The 19,503-nt window shown below is 41.0% G+C and overlaps 1 protein-coding gene across 1 annotated transcript; it reads right to left on the reverse strand.

Moving 5' to 3' along the window:
• Window positions 1-7,443: 7,443 nt before the first annotated feature.
• LOC309552420 (cytochrome c-like) lies at window positions 7,444-7,993 on the reverse strand. Its single transcript, XM_082253372.1, has one exon. The coding sequence runs from the start codon at window positions 7,968-7,970 to the stop codon at window positions 7,653-7,655; it is 318 nt and encodes a 105-aa protein (XP_082109498.1). The 5' UTR covers window positions 7,971-7,993; the 3' UTR covers window positions 7,444-7,652.
• Between the last annotated feature and the right edge of the window lie 11,510 nt (window positions 7,994-19,503).

A 19,503-nucleotide genomic window follows, 5' to 3' on the forward strand; every position in this document is an offset into this window, starting at 1 on the left:
TCGTGTGCACCCCTGACCGTGCTTACGTCCTACGGCTGAAGCTGAGTCCCCGCCTGCCTTGAGAGTCCGGTCCCGGGGAAGACAGAGCCGGCATCTCCCCGCTGCTTCATCTACCGGATCTGATCCTCTCAACATCCTTCCTCCCGGCAGTAGCTACATGGACTGCTTGACCCCAGGACGTTTGTTTTTGTGCCTTTACTTCATCCACATCTAGTGAGTTACCACCTGTTGTATGTTTTACTTCCATTAAACGTATTGCACTTAGAGGCGCTCCGCTTGTTTTTTTGCTTCTGACTGCCAGTGGATGCTCTATTTCCTGACTCCAGACTCCTCTTGTTCCTCTTTCCTTTTCTTCTCCTATGGCCCCGCTGGACGGCGTGCTTGCTGCCTGACTCGCTGATGACTCCGCTCTTCTTTTGGATAATCTACTTTCTTCTGCCAACTGGCTGTACCATCTGTTGATCTTCCTTCTCTGCGTCGTCTGTCCTCCACTGTCCTCTTCTCTTAATGATGGTACGCGAGCCACTTGCTCTTGCTGTGCAGTCTCACTGAAGCTGACCGCTCAGCCCTCTTCCTCTGCCTCTTCGTTTCTTCGGGACCTTGTTCTTCGGCTTCCGATTCTCTCTCCTTTGCCTTCTTCTTCTTCTCTGGAAGGTAGGGCCAGGCATTTCTTGATTCTTCGCTGCCCTCTGCTTCAGCCTTCTCCAGGAGTTGATGAAGTAGAGTCTTCATAGCACCTCAGCAGTCACTGCAGCAGGCTAGCGAGAGCTCCGCCACTGCTGACTCTATGAGGTGACTGACAAAGTCCGGGCTCCTCAGACCCCTCTATATAGAGGGTCCCCAGCTTCCAGAAGCCTCCCGGACATGTGACCTAGCGGTTTCCAGGACCCCTCCCCTGTATCCCATTCCACAACCTATCCTGACCGCTTAAAGGGGAACCCTGAAACCGCCAGCTCTGCTGCCTTTTCCCTTTTTCCCTATATGGCAGGTCTTTTTTGAAACAATTGATAACTTGCATTCTTTTATTCCGTATTTAGACCTTGACTCCTTTAGAAATCATAGACAAGCTTCATTGCATGCAAGTCTTTTGGAACGGGTGCCATGGGGCTGGGGTGCTGTCTTGACAGTCCTGGGGCAAATTTACTTTTTTAACTTGGGTCAATAATTAAAAAAACACACACACACACACTCTTTCTGTCTGCAAATGAAATAATTTCAGGTAAACTAATCTGATTCATGATCCATCCAATATGGATTAAACATTCTTTAACCATATTACCAAAAAAGAAACAAGAGAACAAGAAATCTTTAATAAACGATTTTGCAGAGCTTGCCTATTTTCCTACTTAAAATCTTCTAAAAAGGAATACCCTAAAATAATGGCTGTTAAAAAAGTGCATCATGCTTTCTTTGTAAACTAAAATGCCTGAAGAAATGCTTTGTTCCCTTGACACTTATTTACCCTGAAGTGCCTGCCATAGAAATGAATATGTAAACAAGTCAAATTTCTTATTGTATTGCACTTCGCTAGATCAGCTTTTTTTCATCAGACAATAAGTACACACAGCCTCTGATTTCTTTCTACTGACAGGAGCTGATAAGTTAGAATGTCTTTACATAAAATTGAAACTTGCTTCCAGTACATGGGAATAAAGTTATGAATTGGTGTGTTTTATGTTGTTCTTTTATTATATTCTGAATTTACTTTTTATTTAACCTAGTGCAAAAAAATCTAAAACTTATCAAATTGTTTTTAAATGATTGAAGTGTCTACAAACCCAAAATAAAAAAAATGCAGCATTGCTTCCCTGTATCATTCCTAAATGTTTTATTTACCTTATGTCAAAGTCTAAAATGTTGATCCTGCCAGTTTTCTCACTTTCATGGAGCTTTGTGACTGGGCTATCTACAGTCTCTCTGCCTGCTCAGGATAGATACACACTCCCATCTCCGGTCTCTGGAAAGCTGTGGTTTTGCATGGCATGCTCTCCTCTTCAGAAGCTGGACATACACAAATAGATTTCTTTTGTTCAGTCCACTGATTCCTCCATTCATGCTAAACAGCACGGGTGGATGAATTTCCAGCTGAGGCCATTGTATTCTGACAGCTGGATCAGCCAGTCTCCTCTGTGTACAGTAGGTGGGGCCATTCTTCTGGTGTCCATGTCACTGTCTGTATGGCGTAGACACTTTCTATTAGCTATTCAGTGCTGGGTCCTCTCAGAAAATTCTCTGCAGTGACTTCAGGAAAAGTGAATCGCCAGGCACCAGTATGTACAGGCACGTCTATTTTGTTGGATTGTTGGTCACATGCATTTGGAAATGGCACTGACAAAGATGCAGATGGCACACTTAAGTGGGACTAAACTTTAAGTGTTACTTAACCCAGGACCCTGTATTCACTATACCTTGTCTCCCACAGTACATAGAACATGGAAATGCAATTCTTTTAGTAAATATAAACCGCTAAATACCTTTTCTCATCAGCAGTATATAGCAGTCTTGTGACTTTGATCATTGTCTGGTTAAAGCTTGTAGGAGGAGTTTTCATTTTTCTCTGATTGTCCTATGAGGCTGCAGGACCCCTGACCCTCTGTCTGGACGTGCTGATTGGCCCTGTGCTGATCACATGCACTCTCCAAGAAAAAAAAAAAACTCCCTAGCATTACACACCAAACTGAGCACGTGCAGCTTGCCCCCAAGGCTCTGTTCTATCAGCAGATGGACTGGGGACAGTGGAATAAGGGGAGGATCAGAGAAAACATGATCAAATAGCTTTTTTCACAATGCAGAGGATTAACCACTTAGGCTACACAGTGAGAATAACAAGCATGCTTTAATGCATATACAAAGAGATTTTACTTGTTGTTGTGGGTTTAGTAACACTTTAAATATTACAAAATTGTGAGCAGGCAGTTCTTTGTTGCAAAAGAAACATGCAATGTGTCTTCTGTAATAAACATTTACCTGCCTACTTACAGTATTCTATTGAATACACACTAAATTGTGAATGAAAAGCTTAGTATGAATTCCCAGCACACTCCAGCTGTGCTGGAATGACTGACTCCTGTGTGCATGCATAGGATTATGTCTTTATAACGCAGGCCAATAAGGAAGCCAAAAACCTGGCACCTGGAAGTAGCTGGGGAGAAGATTACAGCAGCTGGCAAGGGATGTAACAGACACATAGATGGAAGTTGTACTTCTGAGTATTTCTGAGAGTTTATATCTGCTTTAAGTACATGTAGAAGTGTAAATAAAACATTGCTTTCGAAGGTATTAAAAAAAAAAAAAACGGGTGGGAGCAAGTAGTGAGAAAGGGGGTCGTTTTTGCCCAAAGATGAGCTTTAGCCTCTGTCATGGGAAAGAAATACCTATCTAGCTGTCATGCTGACCCTCTTCGTCAGGAACTTTAAGTTTCTGACCACAAACAAGTATAAACAAGTATAAGGACTATAATAAGGACTAATATCAAGTATAATAAGGACTATTTTATTTGTTAGTTGAACTCTAGTAAGCCACTGATATCTTTTGCATGTCCCCCTCTCCTTTTCATATGGTAAGGGTCTACAGCTCGTTTAGAATGGGGTTAAACAGAATGGTATGCATGGCATTAAACAAATTAAATAAATTGTACAGGGCTGCTTCTAAATCACAAAAATCACAGTGCAAAATCACAATGTATCAATCAATAAACAATTTTGAATAAAAGTGCAAAAGTTTCTGTGCTGGCATATTCTTCTGGTGCTTTCAAGATGCCACTCCGTGCTAACCTCCTGTGATCCCCACTTACCAGAGATATATATCAAGCAGGCATATAGTGCTCCCAGGCACAACACATATGTAGTTGAAATTCCCCCCCTTCTTCTCCAATCATAGGATGTTAAATATGGAGTTTTTCCTGGAGCGGGATATGGTCCTCTATAATTCATCCAATCACAAGGCTCTCATCCAGCAGATGTAAATGAGAAAAAAGGTGCCCATATTGTAATACTGTATGCTTTTTTTAAAGGGTTAAAAGCAAATACACTTACAATTACCGCCATCACCGCTTGATGCGTTTCGTCCCTCCTACTGGGCTCTTCAGAAGTGAGGATACACTGCAGATTTCTTTTAAGAAATCAGAAGTAATAAATGATATGTCCCTTGGATAAGAATGCAGTTTTTTTCAGATGGTAATTGATGCTCTCTATTGACTCTTGATAGGTAATTGCTACACCATGTTCAATTCCTCGTCCCCACTGTCTGAATTTTCTTGCAGCAGTTCTGTACAACCTTTCCTCTCTATTTTCTGGAAAGAAATTGTTCCATGTGCAATTCTAGGTATGATTAGTGTTCTCCGCAGTGCTTTATGATTGATGGTGGACAAGGATCCAAGTATCATGTCTATGTAGAGGAGCAGCATCCACTGCCACCACCAGCTCTCCCTCAGCTCAATATGATCTAATCAGGGTGCAGTATAAGCTGGTTGTTAAGGAGTGAGGCCGGGAAGCTGGCTGCAGCATCCTTAACAATAGCTGCAGAGAGTCACACAGGGCATCCTGTATTTGCCTTTCCATCTGACCACACTGATTCCCTCAGCGGTTCGGGCCCCCCTGTGTGCCCGGGCCCCCTACAGGAGGACTGGTGCCCCCCCCCCATAAGCAGCCCTGAGTGTATCTGATATATATTTAGAAAGCACTGTCCATCAGAAGTACGCGGAATGAGAAAACATAATTACCCAAAAAGATTGAAGCTGCTACAGCCAGAACTTCCTAGTGTCCCTTGTAATTTTAACCAAGGACAGAAGCTAAGTATCCCAGGAAGTCAATAAACCATCTCTAAAACGTCAATCTCAATGCTCAAAAGGACAGAAGATGGGCGGGCAGGACCTTCCATGTTGTTGTTATGGAACAGCCACAGTGTAGAGGAAGAAGGGGAAAGGCAGACTCAATGTCGGCCTTTACCAGAAGGGTAGAAGCACCAGAGAACTCAGCAAAGAAAGTGCTGAATCAAAAGTGGAGTATTGGTCCTGGGGCTTCTCCTGATCAATACCACCATTCACCGACAAGCAAGAAAAGTGTTGTATAATTTGAAAATTTTCTTTTTTTTTTCTTCAGGTACCACACCAAATGAGGAAATATGCTGGAAGCCTTAGAGAGGCACACCAAATGGGCATGCCATGAGACAAAAATCCAATTCTTTCTCAGTTTTATGAGCTACTACTAATTTAAACCATGGAGCTTATTTTAAGTTCACCGACATAGTAGGCTCATCTAATGGCATGAAAGGGATCCAAAACCCCCAAATAAATCCCAACTGTAAGTTCCAAGCCTCCCTACTGGGAGTACCGGTCAAGCCAGTGCAACATCTTTGAGAGGTTTACAGGCATCCTCTGTCTTAGGGAGGTCAAACTTGGACCCTGGTGTGGCAGGTGGTATTTTCCCCATTCAGAAAGAGTTGACCGCTGGGTGGGCACTAGGGATGATCGAACGGTTCGGGTCCACCATCGGTTCGGCCCGAACATTGGGTGTTCGAGGTTCAGCCGAATTTAGAACTTTTTGCCCAAAATGTTCGGAATTCGGCAACCAGAACCGACCAAAATGCAATGGGACAGGAAATGGGCTTTAAAAGCCAGTGATTGGACCAGAACCATTAGCAAAAGCCAATTGAGGGGGCAGAAGAATGCTAGGAATGTGATTGGAGTGACTAGGGGTCCCTAGACCAATCATTAGTGAATACGCCCCCCAGTATATAAGATAGCCCCCGCCAAATTCCTAGCATTGTTATACTGGACATGGAAGAGAGTGGAAGCAGTTCTGTTAATTTTACTTTAAAAGTGTCATTTAGCATTTATTAGTTTGAGGAAAGGGATATCTAGTGTAGTTAGAGTGCTCCTTTACACTTTAGTTAGCTTCAAAAATTTAGTTTCTGTAGGGAAAGTATGAAGTGTCAGGGTGACCGTAATGTAGTGTAGGGTTAACTGACTGCTATGGCAGGGTGACCGAACCCTTCCATACCAGGGTGACCGTAATGTAGTGTAGGGTGAACTGACACTGACTGCTATGGCAGGGTGACCAAACCCTTCCATAGCAGGGTGACCGCAATAGAGAAAAGCTATTTTCTATTAGCTGACTTTCGTTTCTGTAATATGGCTTCGCCGCCGCCAGCATTTTTGGCTGCAGGTGTTGCTAGGGCTTTTTTGAGCACATGTTTGGAGTCAGAAATGACATCTGAACATGTGTATAGGGGGGTATATATACACACCAATGTCTGTATATATACACCTGCACATATACAGGTGTGAAAGGAGCAGAAAAAACTACTTGCGCTAATGAAATAATTAACACCAATATATTTCTGCTCCTATCACACCTATATATGTCTAGGTGTGTATATACATATAAGTATGTGTGTATATACACCACTATACACAAGTTCAGATGTTTTGCCTGCCTCCAAAGAACCCAAAAAAATGCCCAAAAAACGCTAGCGTCAAAAAAAAAAAAAACACCCAGGTGTGTTGTTGCAGGCATGTTTTGGGGGTTTTTGGAGGCAGGCAAAACATCTGAACTTGTGTATAGTGTACCTGTGAAGTTTCAGCTCTGTAGCATGTCCAGAACCAGAAAAAAAGATAATTTTTCATTAGAGCAGGGAACTTGGGACCCCACTTTTACACTTATATGATTTTTTTGGGGGGTTCTGGACATGCTGCAGAGCTGAAACTTCACAGGTACACCTTTTACCCCCCCCCCCCCCGACACTAAATCACACAAAAAGAGTTCTTAAAAATTGTCATTTTTGATAGATTTTTGATAGAGTGCCAATTATTGAAAAAATAAAAAAAAATAAAAAAAAATAAAAAAATGTAGTATCTGGGGAGTCTAAAAAGTGTACCTGTGAAGTTTCAGCTCTGTAGCATGTCCAGAACCATAAAAAAAAAAGATTGTTTGTATTAGAACACTTTCAGCACAGGTAGTTGGCTTCTCGCTTTTCACACCTTGCTGGTTTAATAGCAGGCGTTTTTTTGGGGCATTTTTTTGGGTTCTTTTGAGGCAGGAAAAACATCTGAACTTGTGTATATTGCTATATAAACCATTATACACAATGTTCAGATGTTTTGCCTGCCTCCAAAGAACCCAAAAAACTGCCCAAAAAAAACTCTAGCGCCAAAAAAAAAAACGCCCAGGTGTGTTGTTGAAGGTATTTTTTGGGGGTTTTTGGAGGCAGGCAAAACATCTGAACTTGTGTATACAGTACCACTATACACAAGTTCAGATGTTTTTCCTGACTCCAAAGAAACCAAAAAAATGCCCAAAAAAAAAGCCTGCTATTAAACCGGAAAGGTGTGAAAAGCGAGAAGCCATGTTCCAGATCTATAATTGCACAAATACAAACGATCTTCTTTTTTTTTTTTTTTTTTTTTTTTTAGTGAATAGAATTTTTAATGTCGGCCCAAATTTCTTTCATAACACAATCTGATCCTCAAAGCGACAGATATCTTACAAAGCCAAATTCATTTCACGAATATTTTTCATTCAATAACTTTACATTTGCTGGTTGATGAGACAATATAAAATATGTATGGACAGTACAAATAAAAATATAAACTTTAAAAGTATCTCATCACACAGGTTCCCTCCTTGAAATAAATAAGGCATCAGATTCAGCAATTAACAGGAACATGCACTTTTGAGGTATGCTATCAAGTCTTTCCTCTCTCCCTGCTTCTTGATTCCAGCAAAGATCATCTTTGTGCCAGGGATGTATTTTTTAGGGTTTTCCAAGTATTCATTCAGGGTTTCCTCATTCCAGGTAATACCCTTGTCTTTGTTTGCATCAGTGTAAGAGAAGCCGTCTGCCTGACCAGTTTTGCGTCCAATCAAGCCGTACAGGTTAGGCCCAACCTTATGCTTGCCTCCTTTTTCACAAACATGGCACTGAGCGCACTTCTGAATGAAAATCTTCTTTCCCTTCTCTGCGTCTCCCATGACTATAATCGGACCCTGTATGGACTTCCCGGACACTGTACACTGCAGTCAGCCGCGAACTTTCTACTGCCACGATCTTCTTTTTTATGGTTCTGGACATGCTACAGAGCTGAAACTTCACAGGTACACTTTTTAGACCCCCCAGATACTAAATCCAAAGAATTTTTTTTATTTTTTTTTTTTTTTTATTTTTATTTTTTTTTTTCAATAATTGGCTCTCTATCAACAATCTATCAAAATTACAATTTTTAAGAACTTTTTTGTGTGATTTTGTATCTGGGGGGTCTAAAAGGTGTACCTGTGAAGTTTCAGCTCTGTAGCATGTCCAGAACCCCCAAAAAAATCATATAAGTGTAAAAGCGGGGTCCCACCATCCCTGCTCTACTGAAAAACTATCTTTTTTTTCTGTTTTTGGACATGCTACAGAGCTGAAACTTCACAGGTACACTTTTTAGACCCCCCAGATACTAAATCCAAAGATTTTTTTTTTTTTTTTTAATTTTTTAAATAATTGTCTCTCTATCAAAAATGACAATTTCTAAGAACTTTTTTTGTGTGATTTTGTGTCTGGGGGGTCTAAAAGGTGTACTTGTGAAGTTTCAGCTCTGTAGCATGTCCAGAACCCCCAAAAAAAGATCATATAGGTGTAAAAGTGGGGTCCCAAATTCCCTGCTCTTATGAAAAATTATCTTTTTTTCTGGTTCTGGACATGCTACAGAGCTGAAACTTTACAGGTACACCTTTTAGACCCCCCAGATACTAAATCCAAAGTCAAAATAAAAAAACTATTTTTTTTTTTTTCAATAATTGGCTTTTTTTATCAAAAATGACAATTTTTAAGAACTTTTTTTGTGTGATTAATAGTCCCTGGGGCATGACCCAGAACCCTAGGCACTTTTTAGGGGCATTTATTGGGTTTTAGGGCTTTAAAATTGTGTTTTTTGATTACCGGAGTTCGGGTCCATTGATTTCAATGGGGTTCTGAAATCCGGGCCGAACTTTCGGGTAGTTTCGGATGTTCTGGCCGAACCGAACTTTTCAAAAGTTCGATCATCCCTAGTGGGCACCACTGCCAAGAGAAAAGTCGTGTTTAAAGTGACATGTGGTGTACTGCTCACAGTGGCTCTTGTTAACCAGTTCTGGACCTAAAGGATGTGCCCCCTTAATGACCAGGCCATTTTTTGCGATTCGGCACTGCACTATTTTAATGGACAATTGCGCGGTCCTGCGACGCTGTACCTAAATAAAATTGATGTCCCTTTTTACCACTTATAGAGCTTTCTTTTGGTGGTATTTGATCACCTGTGCAATTTTTATTTTTTGGGCTATAAACAAAAGAATGTAACAATTCTAAAAAAAAATCAATATTCTTTAAATACTTAATATTTTACACTTTCTGCTATATAACATTCCCAAAAAAAAAAAAAATCTATTTTTTTCATCCTTTTAGGCCAATTTGTATTCTGCTACATATTTTTGGTAAAAAGAAATCGCAATAAGCATATTTTGATTGATGTGCACAAAAGTTATCGCGTCTACAAACTAGGGGAAAGATTTATATCTTTTTTATTTACTGATATTTTTTTACCAGTAATGGCGGCCGATCTGAAATTTTTAGCGGGACTGCGACATTGTGACGGACAGATCGGCCCCCTAACTGACGTTTTTGACACTTTTGGGGGGACCAGTGACATTACTACAGTAATCAGTGCTAAAAATATGCACCATTACTGTAATAATAACACTGGCAGGGAAGGGGTTAATCTAGGGTTGATCAAAGGGTTAATTGTGAGCCTAGGGGAGTGTTTACTAACTGTGGGGAATGGGCTTGTGAAATGATCACAGAGACCTGTGTTCCTATAAACAAGAGCTGACCACTGTTCTCTCTCAGTGGGGAGCGATCACGGGAGCCTGGGGGCAATCGATGCCTCTGGTCCCGTGGATCGGTATCCCCGCTGCCTAGTGGGGGCAGTAGTGCACGCTCGCCCCCAGGAGTGCTCCTGTGGATTACCACACAGGTACGGCAATTTGTGAAGCCGAGCCAGCCTGTTGCAGTATATATGCGGCGGGCAGTCGGCAAGTGGTTAAACAGCCAGCAGTTGCCTATTTGTATACCGCTGATGTTTTGTGCAGGTGACTGAAAATAAGTTGGCCTACGTAGGCACATGGGTAATACCCATATGCAGAGTAAAGTTAGCGCTAGAGTGAATAATGTTAGCAGCTAGCAACGCAGTTCAATATACATGCACCATAGACTAACATTTCGGCACTTTCTAGGCAGCCATTTTTAGGCAAATCTGGGTATCAAAATTAAACAGGACTGCCCTCCATATATTTTGTAGACCTCCCAGCTGAGATCCACATAAGTGAATAGGGAAGGGAGACCAATCTCGCCACTGGGCAATGGAGAAGCCTGGTTGCTCGCCTCCTGCAAGGTGACTATGGACCCTCTCTCATCAGCCCATGCTAAACGTAAACCCCATGGTAATTTGACTGTGTTTGTGGCATCTGAGCGCTGTTTGGATATGTTGAACGCTCCGATCCAGGCTATCTGGGGATGGGTTGAATGTGGGGGTTCTGTTCAGTAGACTGGGGGTTATGCATTTTTGTGTCTTTTTGTGTTTCTTTAACCAGTGTGGCTAATGGAGTCTTGCCTGGAAGCTAAAACTTATTCCTGTAAACTGTAAGGAACAGGAAGTCAACTCCTAATATGGTCATTCCAGGAAGTTCTGAGGAGACGGACTGTCTAAGGTGGCTCCCCATTCACCTTTTGTCAGGTGTGCTAATGACCTCACCTGTTGTCTGCTAAGGGAGGTATTGACACTCAGAGTAATGTGTATTGAGGGCTCGTTAGGGAACCATTGTTCTGTGTCTGACTATAGTTTACATTGATTGCCCCCTGGGGCTTCTGTCTCCTTTCATTGGTCAAAGCTATCTGACCAATCCCTGTTGACTCATTTTCAAGTCCTCATTTGCATAGCAGCCCTCCTGGTCAAGCTATCTGACCAATCACTACTGACTCATTTTCGAGCCCTCATTTGCATGTCTGGAGAGGACCTTATGGGGGACTGCAGGTACTGTGAAATTGATCAATGGGAAAGCGGTTGTTGGGGGAAGGATGTTCCAAATTCTGTATAAAAGTGTGCTGTGTTCTTCCAATAAATGTTGTTCCTGTTTTACCCTCAACTCGGAGCTTTGTCTCTTTCTTGGGGGGATTCGTTGTATGCTGTTGGAAACTGATTGCTAGGAGTGTAAGCTGATGTATGCTTTTCCTGTTCGTCTGCTAGCAGCTATTCGTGAGGTTCCAGGTTGGAGTGCTATTTTGTATCCAGTTCGGGAGTTTGGTGTCCTGCAAGTAGCTGTGCCTGTCTCTCAGAAAGGGGATTTTAACCCCTTGTCTGCTGAAACGGTCCGTTACAGGGACTAATTCTGGAAATTATTTACAGAGCAATGCATAGACACAGCAACCTTGAAGCCAGTTCCTAAAAGTACAAGAAAACTGCTCTGATTTTTCACCCTCAGTATTAACATCAATATGTTTTGATTTGTCAGTTGTCTGTATATCAAAAAGCACCAGCGTCAGCACATCAGTAAAAGTTCCATTTTAAAAATTGATTTATTTAATCCCCTGTCCTAAGTGCAAATTGACAGGGAAAATCAATTATAGAGGGCCACCCAGGTGAGAACCAGACCCTGGGAATGGGGTGGGTGACACAGCTGGCATGACACCCAAATAAAGTAAAAATGAAAAACTGATTGGACTGCTGCAAAAATGCATCAGTGGCCTTAAAACAGCTACACTTGACTTACCCCAGAACACCCCATAATCATACTTACCAAGCGGAGGTTCAGTAGGAGGACTGACTATTGCCTTCAGAAAGAGCTGGAGGGAGAGTGTGGAGATCAAGCATTGACCATGTGTGTCAGAGGTTGCACTGGGATATGCAGGGTTAATAAAAAGGAGCCTCCTGCCTCAGGTGACACAGAAGCCCTGTCAGTAGAATCTGAGGTATGTCACTTGGGGAGGCTGTAACACTGAAATCACCTGTTTCTGAAGAAGAGAGCTGGTTGGAATGCAGCGCCTAAGGCAGGGATGTAAAGAGTTAATAAGTGCCTCTTGCTGTATGGAAACCTGATCCCTCACACAGGCAGTGAGAGGAGCTGAGTGAAATGCTGGAGGGGATGAGAGCTGACAGTATACATCAATTCATTGAGGCCCTTGTAGCGGTGATACTTCCGGTTTTGCAACATCTGACTTGGGTGGAACCCACGCCGTCTTTTGGCCATGAAAAGCGAGGATTGTACTGTATCAGGCAATGTTTAGTGAGTGCCACTAAAATGTGAGTTTTTTTGGCATATGAATTTTAGTCAGTGAGTTAGAGACTAGCAGAGAAGGAGTGGAACTAGCACCCTTAGTGCCAGTAGCTCCAGAGGGGGTCCTGTGTCTGGCTGTATTAGTAGTGACCCTGGAACAGCTGGGGCTTGGTCTGGATGGAGGGAAATTGCATTAAATGACCCTGGAAGAGATTGCCTGGCAGCAAGGGATTGGTAGCAGATGTAGGTGCTGAGGAAACAGTCTCACCATAAGAAGAGCAAGGAGCCAGTCAGTCTGACCTCTGGATAAACGTTCTGTGTCCTTGATGATACAGGAACGCTGGGGAAGAGCAGCTCTTGTGACAGGTGAATCTCCTCAGAGCAGTTGGACGTGCCCCAGCAGAGCCTTTTCCTAGAGTTCACTCAGGCTCCACCCATTCATCTCAGGTCTTTGTAGCCAATCCCAAGGGCTACTTAACTTCCCTTTTAGGTTCACACCCACAGTGATGCCATGCTTCCAGACTCCCTTTCCCTAAAGGAGGTTCAAGGGGCCTTCATGAGAAAGAGTGATCAACGTATAGCCATTTGCAGATCAGTGCGCACCCAAATAATGAAATAAAAGCGTTTTTGCTTTTTTTTTCGTCATGCATTTATAATACAAAATAAGTATGTACTTCTTAACCACTTCTTGACCGGAAAGTTTTACCCCCTTAATGACCAGGTCATTTTTTGCGATACGGCACTGCATTGTTTTAACTGATAATTGCGCCGCCATGCAATGCTGTACCTAAATAAATTATATGCCCATATTTTTCTACAAATAGAGCTTTCTTTTGGTGCTATTTGATCACCTTTGCAGTTTTTATTTTTTGTGCTATAAACAAAAATAGAGCGACAATTTAAAAAAAAAAAAAAAAACAATATTTTTTACTTTCTGCTATAAAACACGGTCAATAAAAATTTTTTTAAAATCAAATTTTTTTTCATCAATTTAGGACAATATGTATTTTGCTATATATTTTTGGTTAAAAAATCCTAATAAGTGTATATAGCGTCTACAAACGAAGATATATTTTTATGGAATTTTTATTTATTTATATTGTTTACTGGTAATGGGGGGGATCATCGATTTTTTTAGTGGGACTGCGACATTGCAGCATACAAATCAGACATCTAACTGACACTTTTTGATACTTTTTGGGGACCAGTGACACTAATACAGTGATCAGTAAAGAACTAAAAAAATGCATTGTCACTGCACTAATGACACTGGCAGGGAAGGGGATTAAAATCAAGGGTGATCAAAGGGTTAAATGTGTCCCTAGGGGGTGCTTACTAACTGTGGGGGAGTTGCACTGATTAGGGGAAGACAGAGATCCGGGTTTCTGCTCAGCAGGAAAACAAGATCTCCATCTTGTCCCCTTGCAGAACGGCGATCTGCTTTGTTTACATGGGCAGACTGCCGTTCTGCCTCTCCAGGGGATGACCACGGGTCTGCCAGACCCCCTGATAGACATCCTCCCTAGCCAATCACGGCTAGCGAGGAGGCTAGCCAGAGGCAATAGAGCCACACTGCCACAGTAAATACACAGTAGCCAGTTGGCAAGTGGTTAACTGTATAATTGACATAACTAATAGCACTGATAGGCCTTCTACACTCTGTCCAACAATAAAACATTGGCTTGACGCTGTAAATACTTCTAAAATAATATAGTACATATATTTGTGTACTTCTCTAAACAATACCAACCACGTGTTTTATGAGAGTACAGAACAATCTTGTCTTTTTGTGTAATTTTTACTTCACGTTGAAATCACTTGATATGACACTTTCTTACTTTAAGTGGAAATTCACTCTCTTAGTCAACATTGACTATTTTTAATCCTTATGCTGTTAGTAAATAGATAGGAAAGTATGTTATATTTATTTGTTTTAAACTTTTTTTTACATTTCTTTAGTTACTTCCTGGTTCCCATGCCTAGGCAAATTATGTCATACATCCCAGGAGAGGAAGAGGGTTTTTTTTTACCAGGAAGTAAATGCTACACTAATCATGTCACCTTACTCAAGATGGCCACTGCCAGAAATGCTAGGGAGTGGTTTTCAAAGTGATTTTTAAGCACAATAAAGCATAGAGATATATGAGTTTGGGTGAGTTTGCTTAAAACATTAAAAATTAATTAAATAAATCAGTCAATTAAATTATTGATTTGTGGTGCTCAGATTTAGTGTAGTTCCTCTTTCAAGTCTTTCAAGTCTAAAACTGTCATTGAGATAGAGCAAGCTTTAGGGCGTTTTTGCATTGTACACAATTATACCAATATTTTGTATGTTTTATCCAAATCTCTAATGTAAAAGCGTTAATGCAAACAATGGATGTGATTTTCATTGTTTTAATCAAGGCATTGAGAAACATTGAAATGGCAACTCACTTCCTCTATACTTAAATATAATAAGGAGACAGTAATATACGTTTTTAAACAGCATTATCATTTGCTAAAGCTCTATTTATCATAAAAAATAGCTTTTTTAAATAAAATATTTGTTTTTTCCCTTTTTCATCCTTGTTGCATCCTAGTGCTGATGATCCCCTATAGCCACAGTGTTTACATTAATGCACTCCATAGATGGTTGCATGGCATTTCACAGTGTGGGTTTTCCTTTGGTGACAAAAGTGGATCATGCCTGCATAATGTGTGTTGAAATAGGCACTTATAATTTTCATCAAAGTGACAACGCAGGAACACAATTGTGGGCCAGCAACAGTGAGTTGTCCACCTACAGCAGGAAGTGCCTCAACAAGGCAGAGTCACCAGGTATTATTTTAATGAAAGCTGCATTTACATTGTGAAAATTACATTAACCCTATCAAATGTGTGCTTGTTTATTGAACGGGATGTCATTTAGAAGTCCTAGTGGAAATAATAGCTTCTTTCTAATATGACATTGTCAATAATACCAGCATAAAATATATAAAATAGAATAAAGCTCAAAGTGGTGTCGGGTGGTGTATAGAATGTATTGCACAGCATACACAATGGGAGTATGTCCCAAACATCATATTGTAGAGAGAAGACACCCAACCTTTCACCATACTAAACTTTATTACCAAAAGTTAAAGGTTATATAAAACATAAGTGATAGCACTCATATATACTTTAATTGAAGTGGTTCTAAAGGCAAACATTTTTCTTACCGCAATGCATTTTATGCATAAAGGTAAAAAACCTTCTGTTCTCTGCTCCCCGCAGTTCCCCCCCAAATTCTTACCTGAGCCTGAGCCTGATCTTGATCCAGAGCAGTGCATGAGAGCAGCAACTCTCTCCGATCTCTCTCTCCTCATTGGCCATTGAAGCAGCAGCAGGAGACATTGGCTTTGGTTGCTGTCAATCACAGCCTGTGAGGAGAGAGTGGGGGGGGGGGGGTGGTACCGAGCAACACTTTGTGTCAATGGACACACATAGCCTGGCCCCAGGACCAAGCCCACACAAGTGCCCCCATAGCAAGCTGCTTGTCATGGGGAACTCAAACGGGGGGGGCCTTGAGTGCCAGCAGGGAATCCAAGATAAAGAGCATCAGGTCTGCTCTATGCAAAACCATTGCACAAAGCAGGTAAGTATAACAAGTTTATTATTTAATTAAAAATAAATGTTTTTTTTTTTAGAATCATTCTAATGTAAAAAAACAGTATAGACATGGCCATTACTAAATGTCTTTGGATCAGTCCATATATCAAGAGATATATTACTGCATTTCCTTCAGGTACTCTGTAGTTCTGTTTTCTTCTAGAAATGCCATGTACAAATTAGCTTTGAAAAGAATGCTGTTGATGCTAGTCGAGATTACTTTGGAAGTAATGACTTTGGGATGTCTCGTCTCCATAATAAATTATGAAGAACACTGATTTTATTAATGAGAAATATACATCATTGAATGAACCAATTAACCCATTCTCTTATTTTTGGAACTGCTACAAAAGCCACTACCTTTCCCAAGACAATGTAGCTTGTACTAAACCACTGCACTGAATAAATATGAATATGTTAAAACCTACATTTGTGATCAGGAACATACTTCTATTACTGGACCCTCTGGGCACACAGCTTTTGGTGCTCAGTGCAACACCCCTCTGCTAGGATTACCCCAATATAAATGAAAAAAATGACAGTGGCTTTAATATATGTAGTTTATTTTATTTATTTTATCCAATCTAATTTTAGTGAGGATAAACAACAAATACTGTATGAAGTCTTCCAAAATTCAGGAATATGTACAACAGGTAAACTTTGGGCATTCGCCACCAATAACGTCCCAGCTTATGCCAGACATATGATTTACATAGCATGGTGGATATATTGATATAATAAGAAACCAAGACAGTGGGTTGGAGGTCTCTATCTTAGGAAATATAGTAACAAGCAGAGAGGCTCATTTAAATCACATAATATCGTGAAACAACCTATAAAAAGGGGATATAATAGGCCCTATATAGGCACACAATGCTCACAGCTTCTCCCTGGTGGATTGGAATGAATACATATTGTCACCAGCGGAGGGATTTACTGCAGTAAGGCTTTCAATATACTAGATTCACTTTGGCCATTGTCTTCCTCCTATTGATAAATAATTCCAGGTTTCCAAAAACTCCCAGAAAAGAGAAAGAAAAAAAAGGGGGGGTATCGAGGGGGAGGGGAGGGAGAGTAGAAAGAGAGGAGGAGGGGAGAGTGGGGAAAGGGGGAGGAACAATTATGTAGGAGCAAGGGTAGATTAATCAGAGAATCAAAAGGAAAGATTCCCTCAAGGGCATATAAGAGAGAAGTTGAAAAGAGAAAAGATAGAGGGGTATAAGGTTCTCCAACAGCACTGCCCTTTAGAGGGAGAGTAGAAAGAGAGGAGGAGGGAAGAGTGGGGAAAGGGGGAGGGGCAGTCATGTAGGAGCAAGGGTAGAGTAATCTAAGAACAAAAAAGGAAAGATTCCCTCAAGAGCATATAAGAGAGAAGTGGAAATGAGAAAAGGTAAATGGGTATAAGGTTCTTCAACAGCACTGCCCTTTAGCTTCCTTTCCATTACATCAATTTTAAAGGATCGATATTATGTTTATTCCAGAAAAATATTGCAGCACTATGGTAATCTAAATTATAGCAACAGTTTTACAGCATTGTGTCCCAGAAAAAAGAGGGCTTAATATTACCTTTACAATTTAGTGTTGATGTGTACTACTGCACACACATTATTGTGTGGTGTTTCACGCATGAATGTGTTGCAATAAGGAAAAAATGAATGAGATGGCCAAATCACAACAAATCAAAATGTGAACGATGATGCAGATATTTATGTCAATACAACACATGGTACAATGCTGTGCAGGTTCATTAACTTTTCCTGTTCTTGTGTGTACACTGGTGTGCATTGGTTTGAATTAATGCATGATAAAATGTGCAATATATTATTTACTATATTTTAGTGGAAGGTATAGTTGTGAAAGAGGTGGTTTTGGCAGCTGGAGAACAGCTTAGGCCCTTTCAATTTAAATCCTAAAACCAGCTCAAGGACATGAAGAATGGATGTAGGTAAGATATTTGGAAAGGTATGCAAATTTTTGTTTTCCCTCTAAAGTGATTTCCAAGCTGTATAGATGTGGAATACATTAAAATGTTAGCAGGTCAACTGAAGAAGAATTGCCTAATTTCAGTACAGAAAAATAAAACAAGGGAAGCGAGGAAACAGTGCAGACCTCTGGTGTAGTAAAAGGATCAAAGGGCTTTATTAAAAACAATATATTATGTACTCACAAAATAAATTGTGAGAGAGCACATGTCACACATAGCTTTTTGGTTTGTTATGGTTAATTCAGGGAGATTGTAGCACTATAACTCGAACAACCTCCTGTTGTAAGGCTTTTTTTGTTTTTCGGCATTAGTTTAGAAAAGTAAACCTATGCTGAGAGATACAGAGTATATTGACCCCATTGTTTAGCTCATGATGAAAATGCTAGTTGCCTGGCTGCCATTCTGATCCTCTGAATCCTAGAACAAGTATACAGCAAGTCATGTCAGAATTAAGTCAGCCACCACCCACCATAATGGCTTTAGTTAGGGATGCACCAATACCAGTATCGGTATCAATGCCGATACCAGGCATTTGAGCAAGTATCGGTACTTGCCCAGATTCTCCTGATACCAAAATCGATACTTTGTGGTGCTGAAAACTGAACAGACTGATGACATTAGGTAAATAGATCACAAGCCCATGCAGGTAGATTGGAGTGTGCTAGTGAGGCACTGTGACTCACCGGTTCCATAGTTGACTCTGCTGAGCCCTGTGGAGTGAACGGCTACCTCTAAAACAAGAAGCTCCTGGGGGGCAGGTGGTGAGCTGACAAATCACAGTACATTTGGCTCTCCCTCGTTGGTCGACGGCACAGTACTGTCTCCATTGTGGAGCACTTCCGCCTGCTCCTGGTGTTTCCCACAGCCGGCGGTGACAAGCCCTGACGGCAGCTGTTATTTCTAGGTGTGTCCATCATTCTGGAATCCATTGGGCTTGCCGACTGTCCCCCGTGGCTCAAGGGTTAGAGTCACCCGTTCCCTCCATCAGGCATAGCAGAGTCAACTATGGAACCCGTGAGTCACAGTGCCTCACTAGAACACGACCATCTCCATGAATAGGATTGTGATCTATTTACCTAATGTCATCAGTCTGTTCATTTTTCCAATAAATGATTTCTGCTTTGAACTTGTCTCTACCTACTTACTGGAACTGCGTTCCCTCTGCTGAACTTTGTGAGGTCTAAACGGCCCACTAGATCTACACACACAAATACATTTCTTTGCAGTGCGATTTGCGCCATTTTTTTTTGTATTGACACAAATTGCACTGGAAAATATAGGTATCGGCGAGTACTTGACCGGAAATATCGGTAATCATACTCGCCGATAAAAAAAACGGTATCTGTTCAACCTTAGTTTTAGTAATCTTCTTTTAAAGGCTGCATCTATTTTAGTTTCTTTTAGTTTAAATTGTTTGTTTGTTTATTTGTTTGTTTGTTTGGACCAGCTTGGACCAAAAAAGCTATTTAAAGTTAAATGAAATAAGGTGGGGCATGCTTTCAAACCTTTTTGTCTTGCAGAGCTATAAAAGCTGCTGATATTTGACACATCTGGGTTTGTCAGATGCCATATACCCTTCTGAGCTCTGTGGTTTGCTCCCGTTTGCCA

The sequence above is a fragment of the Pelophylax lessonae genome (assembly GCF_965119305.1).
Source record: "Pelophylax lessonae genome assembly, chromosome: 4".
NCBI lineage: Eukaryota > Metazoa > Chordata > Amphibia > Anura > Ranidae > Pelophylax > Pelophylax lessonae.